The following is a 24,849-nucleotide window of genomic DNA, read 5'->3' on the forward strand; positions in this document are numbered from 1 at the left end:
CTACTGAATTTAATATAATTTTTAGAGGTAGAATGTTGACTGCTTACTGGTTTTTAAGATAATTTGTTGATCAGAGTGGTGAAATGCCAAATATGGATATAAAGTAAGAAGGCAGTTCTCTGCTGTTGCAGCAACTTGAATTGAGAACCTGTTGAAAACAAAATAGAAAAATGAAAGTTTTCTATTTATCCATAGTAATCAAGGTATTTCAGCATACTCTGTCTCTCTGAAAAGAAAAACAATGAAAATTACAGCTGACATTTATGAGTGTTCTACAGGAGACTGCTAACTAGCTAAATATATCCTAAAATTTTTAAACTGGGGAAGTTTTCTTGAAAAGCCACTTCTATTTTGATTTAATGTTTATTCTATTAATGTCTATTCTATTCTAAGACTTGACAGAAATTTCAACATAAATATTTAGAAATAAATTAGACTCAATTTAAAAACAATGAGATATTGACTGCAGTTGCTAGAATGTTGTAGAAATAGATCTACATGCTCCAGTGGTCACTAGAGTGCCTATACTGTCTGGAGCAGCCATGTCAATGTGTAGCAATCCACCTTTTAACTCTTTTTTCATCATTCACCTTTACGTCCTGGCTGCAGCCAACAAACATATCACTGCCATCAATGGATCCTTGTTGGCCATGTGTATCTATGTTCTTAGTTCATTACAACTGACAGGTAATTCAACAGAGCTAAGTCCTCTGTCATTACACAGCAGGTTTTTTCATTCCACATTAACATAACAACTATGTTACGTTACATAGCTATGTATTTTACATATGTATGTAACAACTAACATTAATATTAATTAAGTACTTGGACTAAGCTGCCAATGAGTCAAACAGTATGCTAACAACCATCCTGCTTTAATATAGAGTTACATGCATTCAAAATATACCTTGAATAAACTAAAAGAAAATATTTTCTAATTCCTTTAAATTACATATTGATAAATTCCTATTTAATGTAAATTTAGACTGACAGTAGAAGATATCATAAGTTTAATTTATGAGAAAATTATCTTCTAGTAATTTGTTATAGAATAACATAAGGAAAACAGAAATGTTTCAAAGAAATGAGAAACGAGATTTTCCTTCTTCTGCCATACTTGCCTCTTCAAACACAACATTCTTAAATAACCACTTTCACACTAACTTTATTAAATAGAGAAAAGCTCCAACAAGATCTATAGCCATCTTTCATATTTATAAATATCCATGTTTGGATTCCAATTTTGTAGCTCACAGTTATTTAAAGCAATAATGCATCTCTGCAGTGTTTTGGTTTGTTCCTAGCATTGAAACTTGGCTGCGAGTAGGGGAAGGGCTTTAGCCAGTTGGATGAGGCCTTTCACAGAGAGAGAGGAGCAGCTTCCCATTCACAGGCCATGGTCTTCATGAGGGATTTCTATCACCCTGACATCTGCTGGAAGGACAACACAGCAAGGCACCACCAATCCAGGATGTTCCTGGAATGCATTGGTGACAAATTCCTTCTCCAAATGGTAGAAGAGTACACTGAAAACTGAACAGTCAGAGCATAATATTTCTTTCTACCTTTAGCAAGCCATTTAAAAGACACACAGAATCAACAACTGCAATGTAGAAATGATTGCCAGCTTCCAACTCAATTACTTTACTGTGATAAATGGCAGCTCTCAATATGCTGCAGGCATACATTAGGTTAATTTCAGACAACAGAACCGGGGGAAGAGGGGGAAGAAAGCTGTGTGAAGGTTAATGAAAAATACAGTTCTCAAGTCATATGAAAGTAACTCAGATGCCTGTGTTATTGGACTAGTCAAATTTCTGATTTCTCAGTGTGAGGTGAACACCTCAGCCATCTCCACTGTTCATGCTGATTTGAGATTTGGGCATATGCCAAACCATCAATTATGCTCTGATTTGCACACTAATGAAACACAGAAAAGTATGCTTGAGAACAACTGCAGTACATCTAAACAAGTCACTCAAATTCAATGAGCAATATTGCATGTTGAACAAAGATTCCACTGCACAACCTAGAACACAAAGAATGGCCACCACTACGGAACATTTGTGTACAAATAAATGCCTCAAACCTCACAGTCCTGCTGCAAGAGAAGCTCCTTCCTGTTCCATGCTGCTAATAATCCAGAAAGGACATGCCTTACTGGCTGCTGTGGTATTAAAATAGAGGAAATTAATACATTCAGCCAATAGCAAAAGCCATGCAAATATATTCCTACCTAAGAAATTCAGAAGTTTCACAGTTTTTGTGAGATGAAAAAACAATTGGACACTGAAGCACCTGTGCTGGCTAAGCATGAGCTGTGATGTAGGACCAGTAAACTGCAAGTGATGGTAAATCCTTGCTGCAGGGGGCAGAGGATCTCATTTGCCAACCTGCTCTTTCCAAATTTAAATGATATTGAAAGAAATTGACAGCTTTTATTCTCAAAGGCACAGCAGCAGAATACATGCACTTAACAGGAATTTCTGGCAAACATCAAACAGCTGCATGGTTTAGGCATGTTTTCCAGAAGCAAAAGGGAACATACTGTTTCCCTTCCTAAGCGACTGAGATCTCATGGACTACCAAAACAATGGAACCAATTCATAACTGGGTACCTTTTAGTAATGGCATCTCAGTTGCATCATGCTGTTATTAGAGGCTAAGATCCCTGACATCCTCTCTTCCTGAAGTTCCAGCCATGAACATGAAAAACATCAGAAACTGCACGAATTTCCCCAGCTTCCCAGTGGGAGACAGAAAGAAAACGGAGAACTGTAGAATATGAGAAGCCAGGACCTCAGCACATTTGGGTCATTAATGATCACAGCAATTTATCTACCCACTGCTTGTGTGGGGAGCTTGGGGTATTCCACAGCCCAGAGAACTGTTTCCTTTGTACGACAAAACATGTACTTTTTGTTTCCTACTTATTTTTCAGAAAGAATGAGTGAAATGCCATTTCTGTCAGGATGGCTGAAAACTTTCTTTCCTGCTAAATTATTTCTCTTATCAGCAAACTGAAATATATAGTAACGATCAGAGGACAAATATACCGTGTTCACTGAGGGGGTTTTTTGGGTCTAGTTTTTCAAGTTGAAGGAAATAAGTGTCTCATAGGTAAATATTTCTTCTCATATATTAAATTCTTGCTCAAGACATGTCATAATTTACTCCTGTATTCCTATCAGCCCTGTGCAAGGAAATGTCATTTATTCTGCTTTGGAGTGAAACGAGCAAAAGGGAGAACAGAGATTAAAAATAACATTTGAAATTAACTGCAAATTCTCATTTAAGACAGCTGTTAAACAAATATTAATGTACTTTCTCATGATCCATCTAATGGAATTTGTGCACACAGTAAATTACTTCGATTAATGACAACCATGTATCTCTTCCATTTTCTTTTTACAATTACATATAGTGTGGTTTTGGTATAAAATAAGAGTTTCTATCATCTTTCAAATATTTTCTCTATAGCAGCCAAAGAAACAATACATAGCCTCTAACTAACCTTCACTCTGATTTGGAGAAAAAAAAATAATTTAGATGAACGTAATGTAAATATACAACCAGTCCTACAGAAGTTTTAAACCTGAATTTAGAAAAGCAAAACACTGTAGAGACTAAGTAAAAATTAGCAAAACAGAGTATTTGTCCCACCAATATTCGTGCTTTGAAATGCATCCAGAATTAGTTTTAGCTTAGGAGTGATGACTCCTCTTTTAAGTAGTTAAATACAGAACATGGTATGTTAGCAACACATGAAAATAACTTTTTAACTCACTTATTTTAATTCTATTCCAGACAACAGAATAGAAGTTGAAATTCAAAATTTTAGTTCAAAACACTTAAAAATACAGATTGAGACTGGAAATGTAAAGAGAAAATACCTGAAAATTTAACAAATCTTTACCAAGTGATAACTGAGATTTCACAGCCTATTAAACAGGTTACTTTGATGACTTTTATTTGGTATCTTTTTTTTCAAAAACACATTGAGTTTTGCCTTAAAATTGAGGATGGCACCCTTTATTTCACTTTAATAGCAAACAGGAAAAGGTTTATCACACAGCAAAAAGGATTATTTCTCTATAACAAAGTTGGAGAAGCTGCCGGTGTATCATATAAAAACAGTTATTAAAAGTAAATACTGTGCCTGATCATTAGCTATATTTCAGATCTTATGATAGGCTTAAATTAATGTTTTTACATAAATACTGCAAGCTTTAGCACATATTTATGAATCTAATTTCAGACAAAGATTAAATTGTAAATAAAATTAATAAGAAATAAATTAATGTCTGACAATCTATACAGAAAAATGTAAAATACTAATACAATGCGAGCAGCAATAACTGAATTGTCCATTACCCTTTCATCAAAATATACGATTTACTTTTATGCTTAGAAAAAAGCCCATTCTAAGCTGTAAGACAGCAAAATTTAACCCTCAAAACAGGTGCTTTACTGAAAATAGTTTTTTTTTATTCTGAAGTTGTATTTTACTGAAAGTAGCTTTACTGAAAATGCATGGATGACTTTCAATCATAATGTTATCTAACTCTCCTTTTCATGCATTTACCCATTCATCCCTCCAAGGTTATTTTTGCACAGAACATTTTTATAACAGTTTTTTATATAAGATCTTTTTTATATAAGGTCTTTATAAAAGATCTCCAGTAACTAGGATCAGGGAAAACCTTGTTTTTAAACCTTGCTTTTTAAAGTTACTTTAAAATTCATCTACTATTTTTAAATCAAAACAAGATGCATGAATTTCATGTCTGTCTATGTCTTTATCACTAAGTTGTTTTAAAGAGATGACTCTTGGTACAATCACTGAATATAAGTTGCTGTCAAATGCTAGGTTTCTGTTCTTTCTGTTCTACAGGAATTTATGTTTAACAGGTACTAGATTCTGTAAATTTCTAAACATTTTTCTGATGGAGACCTTATATTCCCAAATAATTTCAGTACTCTTAACAACTTCAAATGCTCTCTGAAATAAACAGAATGAATAAATAAATAAATGGCAATGTAAAGCACATCTGTGTTTTATCCTTTCTCTCTGATAGTGTTTGTCCAGAAAGTCCCTCTAAGGCAGTGCAGAAAACACTAAAGAGTCAACATGGTGAGAGGGAGAAGACACCAACAATTTTTCATGCTTTGCTATCGAGTCCCATGTCTCACAGACAAGGAAAGACAGTAGCCCATATACTTTTCATATAGGAAGCATCATCTGAAGCTGAAATATATCCCTAGCATACTGCCATGAATTCCTAGCATTACTCACACAAAAAATCCAACCTAGCAAATAATAAATAAATAAATAAAACACCACAAAAAACCCACAAAAGCCCATATGTATGCATGTGTATTTTAGAATCTACAAAAATAAATTGCACTGATACAGATAAACAACACCCATCCATGCAGTCTTGTGTCACTTGGCTGTTAAAATGATTCCTTTTCATCTTATGCCCCAAAGAACACCTTCACTGAGATCAGAGTTGGCCTACTTTTTATTTATGAACCATCTGTTTCCCTGCAGAGGTGCTCAAAGATACTTCCCTGCACCTTTCAAATTGAAAAAAAAATTATAAATTGACAGAAGCATTAATATATTAATCACTTAATAGTTCCCAGTTCCCACCTCAGAATACAAATATGCAGCTTTCCTTCCAGTAGAAAAAAAAAAAACAAAAAAAAAAAACCAAAAGCAACAACAAAAACAAACAAACAAACAAACAAAACATAAAACAAAAACCTCAAACTCCAGAACTATCACCATAAAAAAGTTTAAAAAACATTAAAAAAATAAAAGAAAACGAATCCACATATTCCACCTGCAGGATTCCAAACTGATCTTTGGTATGGTGAGTAGACTCCAGTTGGTTATTCAGTTGGCTTATTAAGAATATGACAGATATTGCAGGAAGAACTGGAGAATAGGAAATGCCTCAGCTCAGAGTATGCAAACTCATAATAGATTGTCCTTCTCTAGAAAGCTTAAGAACAGAGAATATAAAACCAGAGGAGGAAAAAATTAAGGATTAAGATATAACAATAGAAGATGAGTTAACACTGACAGTCAAAAAAATAACTTTAAAGACACATGGTACACGATCACACACACACACAAAAGGTAGTAGTAGACAGCAGCAGAAAAAACAACAACACAGAGTGCAAAAGACTGCAGACTGAGGGTCATACACAGAGTGAGGGATGCCCCCTTTAAAACAGGAATGAGACACATCCTTTGCTGATTCCCAGAAAAATGAAATTCCGATTTCCAGTGTAATTCCCAATTGAGAAGTCTTCCTGTCTTTACTCTAAAGCTCAAAGGCTCAAGGAATGAATAAACCACATGTATAAATAATAAAACACATGAATAAACCACAAACATTCTCAATATAGAAAAATAAATTTTTTTAAAAAATAGTATCATTGCACAGTTGCACATTTTACAGGTAAATTTAAAATAACCAGAATCTCTTAATTAAGAGACAGGACCTGCTAAACTGTGTTGAGGTGACTGAAAATGGAGTAATCCTTTGCAAGATTACTCCACTGCAACTTTGCAAGGATTTGCAAATAGGTGAAAAGAACCACCACATTCCATTAGAAAAAAGCCAGAAAAGAGACTCTGCATCAGTCACAAACTTGTTATTATTCTAAAAAATGAACTGTAGGAGAAAGGCTCAACCCAGAAACAGACCACCTTGAAACACAGTATAGAATGGACTGCCAAATTTTAATAGGGCATTTTTCAAAAAGGAAAATATTTTGTAATGGAAAACATTGGGGATTGCTGGATTAAGAACATGTCTCTCCAAAGCAATCTGAGAAGACTAAAGTAGATGTCAGAATTACCACTCAATATGAATGAGATACAAGAGCTTAAGTTGGCCACTTAGCTGAATCTTACCTTAGAGACCAGGCTGAATTTTGTGTTTTCTAACTGTAATTTGGTTGAAAAAAATGAAATACAATGTTACATTTCGTTTTAATTTTTTTTTCAGAATGATTCTTGTATGCCTTTACCCAGCCATTATCAGTTCTGTGTTGTGTATCTAATTTTGTCTGTTTGGACCCTGTCCCCAAATACATTTGAAAGGTACACATTACCTGTTCTCTTCTTCATCAATAAAGGATATATTCTCTAAAAGTGAAATTGGCCGAGATGATCTGAAGCTGATAAGACAAATTAGTTCCTTATTTGTGCCATCAGACGAAAGAGTAATATGTTGTCCACTTGGGAACTGTACAGAAAAAGGGCAAATCCAGTCACCATCTTCAAGTTCCAGCTCTGGAAGTTTAACTTGAATTCGCGATTGCCTGTGTTAAAAATAAATAGTAATTGTGTTTGTGGTCACAAGATGACAGTAATAAAATTTATTCTCAGTTTCACACGTTTATTAAACTGCTTTTCACAGTTAAATACAGAAGAATAACTTCAGTCTAGAAGTATAAATCAAGTTTAACTAAAGAATAAAAATTCCTTTAACACTGAGATTTCAGGGTTTTTTATATGTACCTATCTGAATGTTTTATAGTGACCCACAATAGCTAGACATCTGAATTAAGAGCAATTTCTACAAACTGCTATAAGGGGCATAAATATTGCTTCCTTACTTTAGGTTTCCTGGACTTAAATCTTTCATTAATACTGCTCAAACTGCACTATTGCACAAGGCAAAACTTGCTTTACAGGTTTTATAAGAGAAATATTAGGGGGAAACTCATGCAGACACTCAAGATGATTTGCCCGATTATGTAATTTTTAGGTTCCAGTTGTGAAATAAGAATGGCAGTCAGTCAGTCAAGGCCATGTGTGGAATCCTTTCAGTTCCAACGACTGAGTTATTGACAATGGACCATCACTTGATAAATTACTACAATTCAAACTAGACAATAATAATTTGATGGTAAAGTTAATTTCGTTAATTAACAGCAACCTAGAGAGTTTTGCTCCAACTCTTCTGGTATTAAAATGATACCTACATAAGCACTAAAAAAACCCTAATATACTGCTTTTTAAAATCTACAGACAGAAAAGTTGTATCTTAGAGGACCAGAAAAGCAAATATCACACACATGCAGAAAAGAGTGCTTGCAAAGATTAAAATTATGAAAATTTCATTTCCACCAAATTGGAATAGGCGTGGTGCTGGGTTATACTACGTTATATACAGATTGTAAAAAGGGTCTCATAAATTCAATGAACAGAATAAACTGTGTGATCCACAGAAAACCTAGAAATATATAAACTTTTATACTAAGTAACAGGATTATAACATTTGTACTCTCCTCTTCATTACTAAGATCTCCTTTTGGAAGAGAAAAAAAAAAAAAGGAAACAAATAAACGAAATTATGTGGCACTTCAGGGCATGCTCTAGCCAAGATTGTAGAGGGTTTGGTTTTTTGCTTGTTGTGTGTGTGTATGGTTGGACTCTGAGCTCCACGGCCTTTCCAACCACAACAATGATTCTGTGAAAAAAACCCACAGTCTCACCAATTATCCATAACAAAAGCTAGATGTCAAAACAGTGGTTTGTCGTCTTCGTATCTGGCTAAAGTTGACAAATAATCCTGGTAGGACTCTCTTCATAATTTTCATGCTTTTCTAAGTAATTTAAAAACCACCTGACAGAGTGAATGTATCAGAAGATGGCAACCTCAAGAAGCAGGAATGTTTGGAGCACAGAACACAGACTTGTTGAATGTACACAAATCTCAGTTACATTAGTTTTGGCTTAAATATGCATACATTTTTCTCTGCTGGGAAGGAAATTAATACTAACCTTCAGAAAGAAAAAGTAATTTGCTTTTTCAGAAAAGAATTACTCAAGGTTTCTGTAATAAATTTGAGATTTTACCTTAAATAACCTTGTGGAATGATAGTGATGGCTGTTTTAGTTTTCACATCCAAAGGAACTGGCATCAGCATTAGAAAGGGGGGTTGAAAATTTATTTTTGGTGACTTCACAGTGCCAGACAATGTTATTTTGTAATGTGATGGATTATCATTTACATACACTGACACTTCAGATGTATATGTCCCTGGAAAAGCTGTTTAAAAGACATTAAAAAATAGAAATAAAAAACTGTATTACCATAAATACATGCAACTAGGAGAGTTATAACAACAGTTTAATTTTTTTGTTTCTTTTTTTTTCTAAATCATTGATAGGCCTTTCATACTCAAAATGTAGCTTTATCGTATAGTAAATGTTAGAAGAACTACTTATAAAGAAAGCTTCAAAGATTTGCCTGTAGAAAACCAGAAATCCATATTTTTAAACTTTGCCAGAAATTTTTCTAAATTTCAGTTATTCACATACTCCTTTAGATAAATCACCAATGTCATGCTCCTCAGACTTTTAAGAATTGCAGTCGTATTATAAATTACACTAACACAGAGATGGCTAATTTTATAAAGGAATAAATATCAGAAGCATTTGACTGTCAAGATAAGAAAAACTTTTTGCCTTTGAGATGGCAATCACTACATTTTAAAAGATGACTAAAATCTATACTGTTGCCAAGTCAGCCTCACACAAGCCAGCAAGACATGTTCTACACTCCTTTGGGAGCATCAGTTTGTGTTCTGCCCCCCCCAACACCACCTTGCTAACTAATGCTTCTCTAGGATGCAAAAGCACATTTTCACTGATATACAGAACAAGGGGCTTCCTTCCACAACCACTACACTATGAAAATGGTATTTCAAACCCTGAAGTGTCATTTGTCAAATTTTCAGTCATACCCATCTGCTGAAGAGCTAGCAAAAAACTTTTGAGGGCCAATTAATTAATACCTCTTGCATTTAGAAATGAACCTGCATAATATAGGACAGCCTCAAAAGTTTAATCTTTTAATTTTTAAGGAAAATACCCTTCCTTTTGATTCTCCTCTGTCATCAGATTAATAAGTATGAAAACATCCCTATCTGATTTTCAAGAAGGAGATATTGAACCAAATAATTTCTATTTTACATGTCTGAATGAGTACGTATGTGTCACTGCAAACAAAACACATGATAAGTTCAGCTGAGACTGGGTCTGATAATTTTTTTCTTAACCTGAGCAAGACTTTCCATTGTTTACATATGCAAAAACAAAAATCTATTTTCTTAAAAATATTTTATCTTATTCTCTCCTCATAAAAGCCAGTTTCTTCATAGAGATGATAATAGAGAAGCTTCATGGAAGCCTGTTAGCTCACCAGAACATGGCCTGAGGATCCCTTGATTTCAAACCAGAAAACATGAAACTGGCAAAGTGAAAATTAGATGATATCTGGACATCTGGATAATTCCCTGTTACATCAAGATCAACTTTGGGAAACAACACTGGTGAGAATGCTAAGAACCTTGAGCTTCTATGTTCAGAGATGGCAAGAACACACCTTTTTCTGGCACTTAGCTAGAAAAAACAGCTATTTCCCTTCCAGAAGGTGAGAGACATTAAGAAAATGCCATGGAGATGTATGAAGAGTCAAGTAGTATATTTTTTTACACACTTGTAAAAGATGTTCTATACATCTTGCTCACATATACAAGCTAGACAGTCTAATAGCCTACAGCTGTGCCCTAAATAAACTCTATTGCTCGTATCCTATATTCATACATACATATGACATACAGTATAGAAAAGTGAAAGGTCATAACCAATAAATGCCATACAGATGGAATGCCAAGAAAGAAGAAAACTAGAGGAGCATAGGTCAGAACCAAAGAACATTCAATTTTTACTAACTGACATTTTAAAATGTACCTATTAACCACAGTTTCAAAGTCAAACCTTCAAAACATTTTTAACATGTTAGGAAAGAACATTTTTAAACTTTCCTCATACAAGCTTTTCATCTGTACTGCACATAAGAATTCTTACAAATCTATTAACTACACAACTTCATCCATTTGACACAGAATCTCTGACTTGCTCAGAAGGCAGCAGAGACAGTGCTTACTTTGCATCACTGATCACTCATGCATGTGGCTTCATGCGTTTACTAAGATCAAAATTCCTTATAATACGTAAGTGATAATTTTTTAATTCTATCAGAAGCACCAGGATGTTGTGATACTGTCCTCATTTTAAACAGACACTGAGACTAAAAAGTGAATGATTCCATTAAGTTTTGTTCACTAATTTCTGACACTTAGACCAATGTTTTCAGGATATCTCATGTCAAATAAATTACTTCGAAATAAATGAGAATTATATCCTGTACTAACAACTGATGTCCTGGATTTATTCTACTAATAAAACCTTTCATGACTACTTTAAAAACCTGTGCTGTTGTTACCATTCTGCTGTACCACCAGCAATGTCTGGAAGGCAAAGAAAATCAGTCCAGCAGATGCGAAAATTTTCCCTAGGGAGTGTCAACGGTATTTACAAATCTGCCAATACAGACCTGCCAAGGGCTTTAAAATCTGTATAATTATATGGAAAATTTCTCCTTTTTCTTTTCTTGATATACTTATTAGGGGAAGTAAGCATTCATTGACTTCCCTTAGAAAAAACTGAATAATGGAACACAACTTCTCAAAGTACAGATGTGCTTATATTCATTAGCTGCTTCATTTTCAGGCTGATTTGCACTAGAAAGACCATCCAGTGCAGAATGTCTAACTCCCTAGCAAGCCATCCTGGGACTATAAATTTATGCAGATTCCTTGTTAATAGAAACATAAACAGATTATACTTCTGCTAAAAGTCAGTTATACACATACACAAGTTCTCCCCCTGATCTGGCTCACACACTTCTGGAGGAGAAATATTTCCTCAGCCTTCCACTCTACCTGTTTCATTTGCAATTTAAACTAGTGGCAAAAGCAGGCTTAAGTAGCCACCTCTTTAAGGATGTTTATATTCCTTATTTCTGTCCAGAAGCACAAATCTAATTTTTGAGGTTTTTTCCTTTTCCCCCAGAAATCTTAACTGTATAATGGCATGTTTTTTCATCATTTGATAGTGTGTGGGAAGAAAGCGAAATCTCCATCTGCTCTTCTCACCGTCCTAAGTTTATATTAGATTGTTACTCAGTTTCTACACTTGTCTCCCAATTAAAATTTTTTAGGTAATTTGCCTTGGACTTTCCAATATTTCATGCTTTATTGTATATATACACCTTCAGCATACTTTGGTACTAGTGAAGAATTTGCATACACTGAAACACAGGCTTCAAAGCAGAAAAAAAGTCACAGGTATTTAAAACTTAAATGTAATTCTTATGAGAAAAATAAAGTAAAGCAAATACATTCAAAAGTAAACTAATAATTTTCCATGGAAACTGTTAAAGGGTGTAGATATTTAAATATCTTTCTGTTGCAGAAAAAAAAGCCTAGAAGACAGAAGTCATGGTGTCATCTGTACCTGTTATGTAATGATCACATTTCCCAGGAGCACTGGACCCTTATTAACTCAATGGTGCACTCAATGTGAAGTATTTTCCACCCAGGATCCCAGAGCACAGATTTATTCTAACTTACCATGAGGTAGATATGTTTTTCATAAAACATAAGATGGAATAAAATTTTTCATTTACTGTTAATGCATTATATTGTGGTATATCAGCAGAGAGTCATATTAACACACCTTCAGTTCTTGAGAATCTCTATTAAATTTAATACATTTTTTCTAATTCACATCATATAAGCTCTTGCATTTAATTAAGCGCTGTAGCTTATTATAGCATTTTACACTCATTATTATAACAATTGAGGCATATTTAAACAAATTAATACACGTTGAAAGTTCATTTTAAAAATGTTCACCCCCACATGCTACATACTATATTCATTAAGTGGGTCTCCTGTGTGGGTTTTGATGTACTCTCTTACAAGAAAATGCAATTATATTCAGTGAAGGTATAGCACAAATAGGCTATAAATCATTAGGAAATACTTAACATCAAACTAAGGGCAATTGATTTTTACAGTTATTTATTATTTTCTGTAAATAAAAGATATGGTAAGATGGCCCACTAAGGAATGAGCTGGGAGCCCTGGTGACAGAGGATATAAAGAAGGCAGAGGTGCTGAACGCCTTCTTTGCCTCTGTCTTTACTCCTGCAGGGTTTCCGCATGAGCCCCAGATTCATTTAACCCCAGAAGTAGTCAAGATAGATGAAGAGTTTGACATAGTAGATGAGGATTGGGTTAGGGATCAGCTGAGTAATCTGGACATCCATAAGTCGATGGGTCCAGATGGAATGCATCCAAGGGTGCTGAGGGAGCTGGCGGAGGTCATTGCTAGGCCACTCTCCATCATCTTCAATAAGTCATGGGTAACAGGAGAGGTGCCTGAGGACTGGAGGATAGCAAATGTCACTCCAGTCTACAAGAAGGGCAAGAAGGAGGACCCGGGTAACTATAGACCGGTCAGCCTCACCTCCATCCCTGGAAAGGTGATGGAACAACTTGTTCTTGTCACTATCTCCAGGCATATCAAGGACATGGGAGTCATCAAGAGCAGTCAGCATGGTTTTATCAAGGGTAAATCATGTTTGACTAACCTCATAGCCTTCTATGAGGAAATTACTAGGTGGATAGATGATGGAAGAGCGGTAGATGTGGTTTATCTTGATTTCAGTAAAGCATTTGACACCGTCTCTCACAGCATCCTTGTAGATAAGTTGATCAAGTATGGGTTTGGTGATCAGGTAGTGAGGTGGGTCAGGAACTGGTTGAAAGGAAGGAGTCAGAGAGTTGTAGTCAATGGGGCAGAATCTGGTTGGAGGGGCGTGACTAGTGGAGTCCCTCAGGGGTCGGTACTGGGACCGGTGTTGTTCAATATATTCATCAACGACTTGGATGAGGGTATAGAATGTACCCTCAGCAAGTTTGCTGATGACACTAAGCTGGGAGGAGTGGCTGACACACCAGAAGGCTGTGCTGCCATTCAGAGAGACTTAGACAGGCTGGAGAGTTGGGCAGGGAGGAACAAGATGAAATTCAACAAGGGGAAGTGTAGAGTTTTGCATTTGGGGAAGAACAACACAATGTCCCAGTATAGGTTGGGGGCTGACCTGCTGGAGAGCAGTGTAGGTGAAAGAGACCTGGGGGTCCTGGTAGACAAGAGGATGACCATGAGCCAGCAATGTGCCCTTGTGGCCAAGAAGGCCAATGGCATCCTGGGGTGCATTAGAAAGGGTGTGGTTAGTAGGTCAAGAGAGGTTCTCCTCCCCCTCTATTCTGCATTGGTGAGGCCGCACCTGGAGTATTGTGTCCAGTTCTGGGCCCCTCAGTTCAAGAAGGACAGGGAAGTGCTTGAAAGAGTCCAGCGCAGAGCTACTAAGATGATTAAGGGAGTGGAGCATCTCCCTTATGAGGAAAGGCTGAGGGAGCTGGGTCTCTTTAGTTTGGAGAAAAGGAGACTGAGGGGTGACCTCATCAATGTTTTCAAATATGTAAGGGGTGAGTGTCAGGGAGATGGAGCTAGGCTTTTCTCTATGGTGACCAGTGATAGGACAAGGGGTAATGGGTGTAAGTTGGAGCATAGGAGGTTCAAGTTGAATATCAGAAAGAATTTTTTTACTGTAAGGGTGACAGAGCCCTGGAACAGGCTGCCCAGGGGGGTTGTGGAGTCTCCTTCACTGGAGACATTCAAAACCCGCCTGGACACGTTCCTAGGCGATGTACTCTAGGGGGCCCTGCTCTGGCAGGGGGGGTTGGACTAGATGATCTTTCGAGGTCCCTTCCAACCCCTAGGATTCTATGATTCTATGATTCTATGATTCTATGGAAAAAGTACAAAAAACTTAAAATAACAGTTATTTATTCGTCATATATACTGTATATGTCATATGTGGGCAATTGGAGTACATACACAACTGCATTTTCATACAATTTATTTAGTAATACAAAATCTTGGCTCTTATTTGTATGCTGTCTTCTGCTTCAGTCTTTGCAATATACAAGCAATTTTTATTCATTCTCATGACAGAAACACCTAATTAGAACAACCATCATATGGATGATTATTTCAGCTATTAACAGTCACAGAATCCCTCTCAAGCTGCTGCAAAAAATATTATCAGATTTTTTTTTTTTTAGGATTTACTCTGTCTGAAATGCCAGAGTGGTACTTAGAAGGAGAAAAGGAGACCCTAGGCTCATCTGAGCCTTGAAAATCACCAGCTATCTGGAAATACAGATTTGTTCTTTTTATCTTCCAACTCCCTGAACAGCTTTTTTTCAAAGCTATATACATTAACCTAATCGATGCAAAATGCAGCTATTATATATAATCATATTAGAAGAAAATTTGTTAAATTCAAAACAGACAAAATGCCTCAATGTGTTCTTCACAAATGTTTATTTTAATATAATCCACAATTATTCTAACCACAGGAACATTCTGCAAAAACATTTATTAGAATACCTGCTCAAAGTTACAACTCTTATTTTGTAGGCTTTTTTAATCTGAAATACTACAGAAAAAATATGATCAACTATTGAACACAAAGTAGAAATTTATCAAAGGAGAAAAAATGTTTAAAGGGAATAGAGTTATGGTAAAATACTTGCATCTCAAGGAACAGAAGGTTATGAGTGTCTGTTTTTCCACTTTTTAGTATTCTATATTTGCATTTCTCTTTCCTCTACAATCTTTCTCTGAAGAGTTGGTGTCATAACATGTTTCTGTCTCTTCACTTGTTTAACCTGTTTTTCCTCTCAACACCTGTTTTTTTATCTCAACAGTTTCTTAAAATTCAAGTTTTCTCAAGGCTTTTCTTTCATCTAGACACTCTCCATATATGCTTTTGACTAGATCCTAACTCTTTTCATAAGTAAACTGATATTTTAAGTTCATATTTCTACAACATTATAAAACTGAACATCTGAAAAGAGATAATCTTTATATTTTTCTCCTACAATATCTCTCTGTATTTTTTCCAGTCTTCTTGCTATCCTGCTCCCAATGTTTAACTCCTGATTTCTCTATTTTAACATTTTCCCACTCCAGGAAAATATTTTCATTCAATTCACCTAACCTTCTTGGATTTTTATTTCATTTTGTTCCCAGAACAAATTACATACCAAAGTTTTTTTATCTCTGTTGATTTTATTTTGATAACCTACAGAAGCTATCACTAAAAACAGATTAAGGACCTAGATAAATGAGAGGAAGGTGAGATCACATCATTTAGTTCCAAAATCAAGGTCTACACGAAGTACAAAATAGAACCTACCTAGTAAAATCCTTATTGCACTGAGCACAGTTTTATGACTACCTCATAAATGTGTGGTTCAGAGCCAAAAATAAAAATAAAAAAAAACACAGGGATTTTGCAATTTTTTTTCTGGAGGAATGTAAGGGAAAAGGAGATTAAGTGTTGTACTAAAGCCAGAAACATGCTGTAAATATTTCTGCTCAGCCTTCAAACAGTAAATGGCATTTAACTTTCTTCTAGCAGTGTCATTTGTAATAATATACAATTTAATACAGTAACTTAAATATTTCTAAACGGATACCTCATTGGTAGTAACTGCAACTATAGATACTGATAGGTTCAAAAATTTTGCAAGTATTATATGCACAAAGAAATATTACTTCAGAGAAGTCAGAATTTGCTACTAAAAAAAAAAAATTAAGACAAATTACCTTCTATATAATCCTGAAAAAATCATTATATGTTAATTACTTTTCCATTTCATGAGGCATAACCACAAGTTGATGTGATTTTTTCCTCAACTATAAGTTTAAGACAAAAGCTATCAAACAAGGCATAAAACATAATGGAAAAATTGTTTTAAGTAAAGCAAGCAAGTCCAGGCAACCCAGGCAATTAAATAATGCTCTTGCAAATTCACAGCTTTTTGTAGAGCAACCTATAATACAGTCATTTGAATTTATCATATTGAATCGTGGAAAGACTCTTATATTTATGTTTTTATTAAATATATAATTAAGTTCCAAAAGTGCTTAACTGAGGTTATAGATTTTAATGCTATCAGAAAGAATAGCAGCAACATCTTTCTTTAGATGCTCACTTGCTCACACAGGATCAGATCCAACCAACACAGCAACTTCTCTTCCACTTAAGAATATTGGGTCCCCAAAGTAGGCCACTTAAAACTGTCAAAATGAGTGAGTTCTGTAGATATCAGCTGCCTACACTGGTGGGCCTCAGTGACTTGAGTACAGCGTTACATTACCCTCTACCCTAAAGACTTCCTGGAAAGGAGGTAGAATCCTAATATTCACAGATTCACAGAATGTTTTAGGTTGGAAGAGACCTCCAAGATCATCCGGTCCAACCCTTGACCAACACCATAACCTAATTACTAAACCACGTCCCTAAGGACCATGTCCAAATGCCTTCTAAATACCTTCAGGGATGGTGACTCCATGACTGTCCTTGACAGCTCATTCCAGTGCCTGACAACCCTCTCAGTGAAAAAATGTTTCCTACCATCTAGCCTAAACCTCCATTGGCACAGCTTCCATCCATTCCCTCTGCTCCTATCACAGTTCACTAAGGAGAAGAGGCTGTTTTCCTCCTTGATCCAACCTCCCTTGAGGTAGCTGAAGAGAGCTATAAGGTCTCCTCTCAGCCTCCTCTTCTAAACAACCCCAGCTCCCTCAGTTGTTCCTCACAGGACTTGTGCTCCAGGCCCTTAATGACCTTCATTGCCCTTCTCTGGACATGCTCAAGTAAAAAGACTGCACAGCTAAAACCACTTCTCTTTTTAAAAAAGGTGCTTTAAAATTTGCTGAGCTAAGCTGCAATGCTCACACAGGAACACCCCAAGTTGCTGGTGTACCTTCTCTGTCACAAGAAACAGCAGAACTTCTTGGCTTGTGTAACTTGCCCCAAACAGGACAAGTAACAACTGTGAATTCGACTGTGGTGACCAGGAGTAATCAGAGACAAGGGAAAAAAACAGCTGAGGCAAGACTGTGAGAAACAGGGGTAGTGAGTGCAAATCAGATCAGGCTCTCCAAAAGCAAAGCAGCAGAGTGTGGTTCTTGTTGTGCCATTCCTCTTCTGGTGTATGTGGTTGATCACCACCTCCTTCATGCACCCAAGTTTTGTTAGAAATCTGTTTTAGGATCTTGTTACCTGAGCAGAGTATTCAAAAAATACCATAACTAAGGGATTTTGCATCTCATTGAGGCAGCAAACTTCCATTTTTATCTAAATTATTGCTATTTAGAAAAAAAGTTCACCCAAATTCCAAGTATCCACAGAAAGCTTTCATATTTAGGTCAGCCAACCAAAGTGCACATGAAGGAGCAGTACTGAAAGCAATTCAGCTACCCCAGCCTTTGATGATTTATAAGGGCAAAACTTATATTCATTCAACTTTATTCATGAAAACTTTATACATGCAAACTAGGCTTTTTCAAACAATGCTATCAAATGGTTCCATGCTTTGTGTTAATTCAGAAGTGGCCTTCTTTTCTCAAAATCATAACAAGCCTTTCTTTTGGTGTTTTACTTCATTATTTAGTCATGTTAAATGGAAGTTAATCAAAATAATTTATGATTCATCATAAAAATTTAAGCAAATCTATGAAAGGGGTGTGTTAGACAAACTACATGTAGAATATTTCAGAAAGCTACTTACAAGGGCAGAAGAATACAGCAATACTGACTTTTTGTCCTGGATCAAGGCATCCGGTCCTCTGACTAAATTTAAAAATACTGCCTGCTGTATTTTTGCCTGCATCATCACAATGCAATTTCCATGTCAGCTGCTTCCTTGAGATATTCTTCAGGTAAAGCTCCTGTAAGTGTTTGGAAGACATGAACAAAGAGACAAAGCAGCAAACACCATTATCCTAAGCATTCTTTTTGCAATCAGATCAGTGAAAGCAAAAAAAAAGCATTAGAAAGCAATGAAGAACTCAGTTTATTATATCTGCAAGGAGAAAAGATGAGAATGCCCATCAGCATTGACTAGATGCTTTCCAGTCACTCACCCCATTCACAAAGGCCAATAGTTCCTTTCCAGAATGGAAAGAATCTCATTTATGCAAGCTAAATAGATCAAAGCAACATGATGGGAGTGCTTATCCAAACAGAAATGAGTTTTTCCTGATACAAATAAAGCACAACAGGCACTAAACACATGGCTCATGACATCCAGCCTTACAGGTGGTTATGTTGAAAAAGCAAAAAGTTCAGGACACGTCTTCAAATACCATACTGTAAATACAATAAATGATGGTGGAAACAAACAAACAAATATCCATTCCTTTATCTCAGAATTGCACTTTCAACTCATAGCACATCTATAGCAAAGAAAAGGCCTTGACTTTGTAACAACATTGTTTTCTAAAGGTACATGAGAAAGGATTTCAAGAGTTTTTATCATTGCCAGAAATTACTTCTTATATTTTCCAAAATACGCCCTTGAGTACCAGAAACAATAAATTATGTCATGGTATGTTTTGCATTTGTGCAGTCCAATTATCTATGCTCTGAAACAGAATGGCAATTTAAATATCCTGTTTTGTGCCTCTTTCCCATTAAGCCCTAAAGCATGACCAGGAATATTCTGGGAGTGCCAGCTGTCATAGATTAGTACCATAAAACATACTGGGTCAGCAGTTTAGCTGTATGGACCATCATGACATATTGATTGACTTCTTCATTGTCACTGCCTCGTTTATTAGTAGACGCAGAGGCAGAAAATCTCTTGAACTAAGCTATTTCTTACACAATTCCTGGTCATTTTCTCATGGTGCTCACACGTCCTCATAAGTAAGAAACACAGGCCAAGTGTAATTTTGAGTTTTGGAGAATTACATTGAATAAAAAACTGAACAAAATTACAATGGGAAACTTCTAAATATTGGCTCATGACTGAATTTTCAATTCCAAAACTTGAGTAATTAAAAGCTATGGCCAAGAATAACTACAACACTTGTTACTAGGTACCTGAGAATTCACACTTTCATCAGCACTATTCAAACGTGTGCCACTTGAATGTCGTGCAAATTTAAGTTCCATTGAGGAGAATTCCAGTGGTGATTTAAGTACTGTTGGGGAAAAAAAAAAGTTAAGATGTTTATACACCAATATTATGACAAATATTTCCTCAAAGTTCTTTCATATAATAAAATCTTCATAAAATAAAATCTTCATAAAATAAAATCTTCATAAAATAAAATCTTCATAAAATAAATTCTTCATAAAATAAATTCTTCATAAAATAAAATCTTCATAAAATAAAATCTTCATAAAATAAAATCTTCATAAAATAAAATCTTCATAAAATAAAATCTTCATAAAATAAAATCTTCATAAAATAAAATCTTCATAAAATAAAATCTTCATAAAATAAAATCTTCATAAAATAAAATCTTCATAAAATAAAATCATTTCATATAATATTTTCATAAACTAAAATAATTGTTTCGGCACATATTTACCAGAAATGTTTCTCCCCTTCTGAAGCTGCATTTTTTTTTTGTTGTTCCCATACTATGTAAGTACTGTAATTAAACTGGGTTTTTATTACACCTTTGTCACATTAAAATTAGTTTTTTTTTTTTCTACAAGATTTAGAGCATCTGTACTTCAAATAAAAAGGTTATAGACAGGGACTGATGTGTTCTTCCTACTGCAGATAAATGCATTTAAATTTGTGATGGTAATCATAAAAAAAAACATGCAAGATTTTATAATAAGATATTTATCGTACTTTCTTAGAGATGGAAAAAAGAAATCCATCACAAGGGATGAAGTTTAAAGTGAGGATTTAGGAAAAAAATGCCTATGTTCCCACAGTCTAATTTTGGTTTTTGAGTAAACACTGGAAATGAACACAGCCAGCATACAGTAGCCTCTTATTAAAATCTGCAAGTTTGTTTCATGTTCAGTGAAGAAGCACATTGATCAATTCTCTTCTTCCCCTAAGAAGCCCAAACAATCTCCTAATCATATATCTCATGCTATGTAAACAACAATACTATCCATATTTCTCTGAAGCACAAGCATATAAACTTCATGAATCAATACAGTTTCAAAGTAGGAACCTCATCTGCTGGGATGCTCCCACCAATATGCAACTATGTCACTCATAAACCTGCCTGTACTGGGAAAACACAGCACATTCATAAGACCTGAGGGAAAGAAAATAAGGTTATCTACCTCACAAAAAATTTTGAGATTGATTATTAAAAAATAATAAAAGTCAGATCACATTACATTGGTCATTACATTGATAATATGTTCTCTTCCTTTGTGCCTGGTGGAGGCAGCACGTGTGTATATTCCAGCTGAGTTTTCTGTTGTTTTATGTTTGGGGTTTTTTTGTTTTGGCTAAGTGCCTTCTTACATACCAATAAAAAGTCTCCAAGGTATTTAAGAGTCTTACAGGTATTTTAAAAGAGACCTGCTTTGCTCCCCAGGTGCTGAAACAGTCTACAAACTTTATTAAAAGTCAAAAAAAAAAAAATCCATGATGGATTGAAAACATATTGACTACACTGTATTTAAAAGACTCGGTTGACTACTCCGAGATTCTTGTGATTCTTTTCTCTGAGTGAACAATCCCAAGTGCAAACATCAGATATAAACTATTGATTTAAGTGCCAACTGTCCCGTGCAGCCTGAATTCCAGTCAACCACAAAAACTGGCAGAGGGGGGGAAAAATTGAGTGGAAAACAAATGTCCCATAAAGTGCACAGTGATGAGTTAAGCATATTCATCAGATCAAAACTTAGAACTTGCAAGATACATCTTACCCACTTCTAGTTTTTCAAGCAATAATCTAAAATGATGAATCGACAACAGACACGTTTTTTATGCTGTCAGAATGGAATAAGATTATCAAGTTCTTTTGTAACAGTAAAAATAGATTAGTTAGTTGCCTGCATCTGTGTGATCATGCAAAATACTGAGTGCTCAAGATGTTTCTTTAGACTTCTGTCCCTCCCTCACAGCCCATCAAAGTTACCGCTAGGAATTCTGATACTCAAAATTAAGGAGAAGGCACTTTCTTTTTGCAACTATTTCTTGGAACTGAAAGTATTATATATTCACTTTAATACCATGATCACTTCTAGTTGGCCTATAATGGCACTTCAAAGAAATTCTGTGTGTCAAAAGTACAAATTTGTGATAAAATTTAAATAAGACCATAATTTATTAGCAAGACTTACTGATTGTAGTGATTTATTATTCCATAAAGAAAGGGGAAAGCAAACAGATTATTTTTTTTTCAGGTTACATAAATCACTTCAGCACTAGAAATCTGTTACTTCAATTCATGATTTTTTACTTAGAGACATGCTTTCTAATAATCTCATATATATATATGCATATCTATCTATATTCTATGTGTTCTAAACTACATATATATGGAAATGCTTGATATTAATTTACTTCCATCATAAGATCTCTCATATTCCTTTGATATCTGAAAGGATCTCGAAAGAAAGACTTAAGTTAAAGCCCTACAGAAAAAAACAAACAAACATAGATAAAACCTTCTAAATTGGAGTTGCTTTTACCTCACATTATGCATTTAATTGGCCAAGCCCCTTTCAGTGCTCCCAAAAGCTTTAAACATTATACAAACATAATTCCAGGAAACACTCAGAACTTAACTCTCCTCTCAAATAAACAGTGACTAGATATTAAAAGCTGAAATGAGGAAAGTCAGCAGATTCCAGTATTCACAATATGGAGGTCTATGTGGCCACAAAGATCCGACAGGACACTAAAGAGAATCATGAATTATTTATAAGAGAAGCAAAGAAAAATAATTTAAGATACCTATTTCTAGTTGCAGGTAAACAGCCTGTAACTTTGGCCATTAAATTCTGAATAGCCAGAAGAGTGCAGCTCTGCACATAAAAAAAACCAGAAGCAAGTGGACTAAATTACCACCACTTCTCTTGGATGGGATCAGGGTAAGTCTGAGGCAACATAAAGAAAATTAACATATAGCTAGGGCTGGTTGTGACTAAAATAAAACAAAAAAACCCAGATGATTTACATAAAACATTTCTACACTTTTCAGAGTAACTGCTATGAATAGTGTGAACACCGGGGTCTGCATGAATAGGTCTAGAAGCACTATGAACGACTAGAAACAGAGATGAGTTTTGGTAAACTAATATTTATATAAGGCTCACGGCTATAAAAAGACCAGTATTTTTCCAGCAGGTCATAATTACATATAGAAATTTTATCTTTACACATACTTAAAAACAGGACTCAAAATTTGCAAATTTGCACGTTTCCAAGAAATTTACAAAATACACAATTACAAATGACAGTTAAGTATTGATTCTCTGCAACTAGAATACAAGCAAGATCATGACTACAAATATAAGAAAGTAGACCCTGGTTTACCTACCCACTGCTTTAACTCTACAGAAAGGAACAGCCACAGTCACAGCCTCTGGCCGAGGTGCAACGACGTGCTTTGCAGACCCCACCAAAGTTGAAGCTTCAGGGCTTGGCTTTGCCAAGTGGAAGTCAGCTTGAGGAGTATCAAGTGGAAGAGTGAAGTCGTATGCTGCCACCTAAAGGACAAAAATACCATCGTGAATCACTTTCTCCAAGAAACTGTGGGTAATTCTTGAACCGTCTGACTGGTTCTGTTTCAGAAGAAATATCGAAATTAACTTAGGACCTGAGCATGATATTAATAGGAAGGCTGATTATTAGCATCCAGTATCAGATGTTAAAGTCATCAGTGGCCAGACATTTTTCCCCCACCAAGGAAAAAACTGTTTGCCAAAAAATATCAGGGTTATCAGCACAGCTCTGGATAAATTTTCTGGTAAATAGCTGCATTGTGGTCCTTTCCAGCTTCTCCCTTGAGTGGCAAAAGATTGCAATGGTGGCTAAACTACACCAAGAAGTATGAACAGAGACGATGCAAAAAAGCTACATAAATTCTCAATTTCTAAATTGAAAAGGTCAGCTGTGATGTCATACCCAGCATAAGCAAAATGGGTTTCAAGATCAAAGAGGAGCATGAGTTAAAACTGAGGAACTCCACAGAAATAAATACTCTTAAAAATTTTGTCATTAAACCCCACTGAATCCCAGGAGACTAAAATTCTTGTGATTTTGATCCTAGTTTTATCTCTACAGTCACATCCCCAAGTAAATGATGCATAGAATTTGAAGATAGCATGTTTTAAACAAAATCCTCTTTTTTTTGAGGATTGAGAGGCTAAATTTATTTTGTAGGGTACTTTCAAGGAGGCATTTTTTCCCATTTGCTCTGTCCCCCCATAAGTCAACACATCAGAGCAGGAAGTTCTCCAGACAAAAAGGTGAGATTACAAAGGTAATAGAAGAAAAAAAAACAAAAAAAAACAAAAAAAAAAAACCAGAAGTTCTATACTTAAACCATTTTTGCAATCCTTCAAATGACGCAATTCTGTTTTCATCTTGAAAAACAATGAAATCTCCATAAAGGCCTCTGGCCTATAAAATCTGTGTGCTCCTTAAAATTTGCAGTAAAATGAGATATTCAGAAGAAATTAAAAATAATTTAAAAGCTTTCAAAAACTGCTGAAAATAGTACATCATGCTTCACTTTCATATATGTGGTAGTGAGTAAAACATATAAATGATAGGTAAGAAAAAAATTCTTTATTCCCAAGCCAGGAAATGAGGTACATATCCATCTGTAACAGAAGTAACACTGGGCTTAGATAATGAGAAGAAAGTATGTGGCACTTACACTGTTTGGAGTTCCAGCAGGGCTTATAACACACAATTACAAACTCCTGGTGAGTAAGATGTCTGTTGAGCAATGTGGAACATTTTGTGTATTTGTGGTTAGCATGAGGACTGCATGAGATCAGAGCATGTTTTTCAAGATCACTACAGTCTCTTGATTTATAC

General features: G+C 35.3%; 1 protein-coding gene across 2 annotated transcripts in view; it reads right to left on the minus strand.

Moving 5' to 3' along the window:
- Window positions 1-24,849, minus strand: part of CFAP47 (cilia and flagella associated protein 47) — a 295,430-nt gene that overhangs the window by 235,042 nt on the left and 35,539 nt on the right. For both annotated transcript variants that reach the window (XM_071750490.1, XM_071750482.1), the window contains exons 22-27: window positions 23,342-23,510; window positions 19,911-20,011; window positions 18,595-18,754; window positions 8,885-9,077; window positions 7,132-7,341; window positions 48-148 (exon numbers count right to left, since the gene is read on the minus strand). In XM_071750490.1, coding sequence (XP_071606591.1) covers window positions 48-148; window positions 7,132-7,341; window positions 8,885-9,077; window positions 18,595-18,754; window positions 19,911-20,011; window positions 23,342-23,510 — 934 coding nt within the window. The remainder of the gene's footprint in view (window positions 1-47; window positions 149-7,131; window positions 7,342-8,884; window positions 9,078-18,594; window positions 18,755-19,910; window positions 20,012-23,341; window positions 23,511-24,849) is intronic.

The sequence above is a fragment of the Heliangelus exortis genome, chromosome 1 (assembly GCF_036169615.1).
Source record: "Heliangelus exortis chromosome 1, bHelExo1.hap1, whole genome shotgun sequence".
In the NCBI taxonomy this organism is placed as follows: Eukaryota; Metazoa; Chordata; class Aves; order Apodiformes; family Trochilidae; genus Heliangelus; species Heliangelus exortis.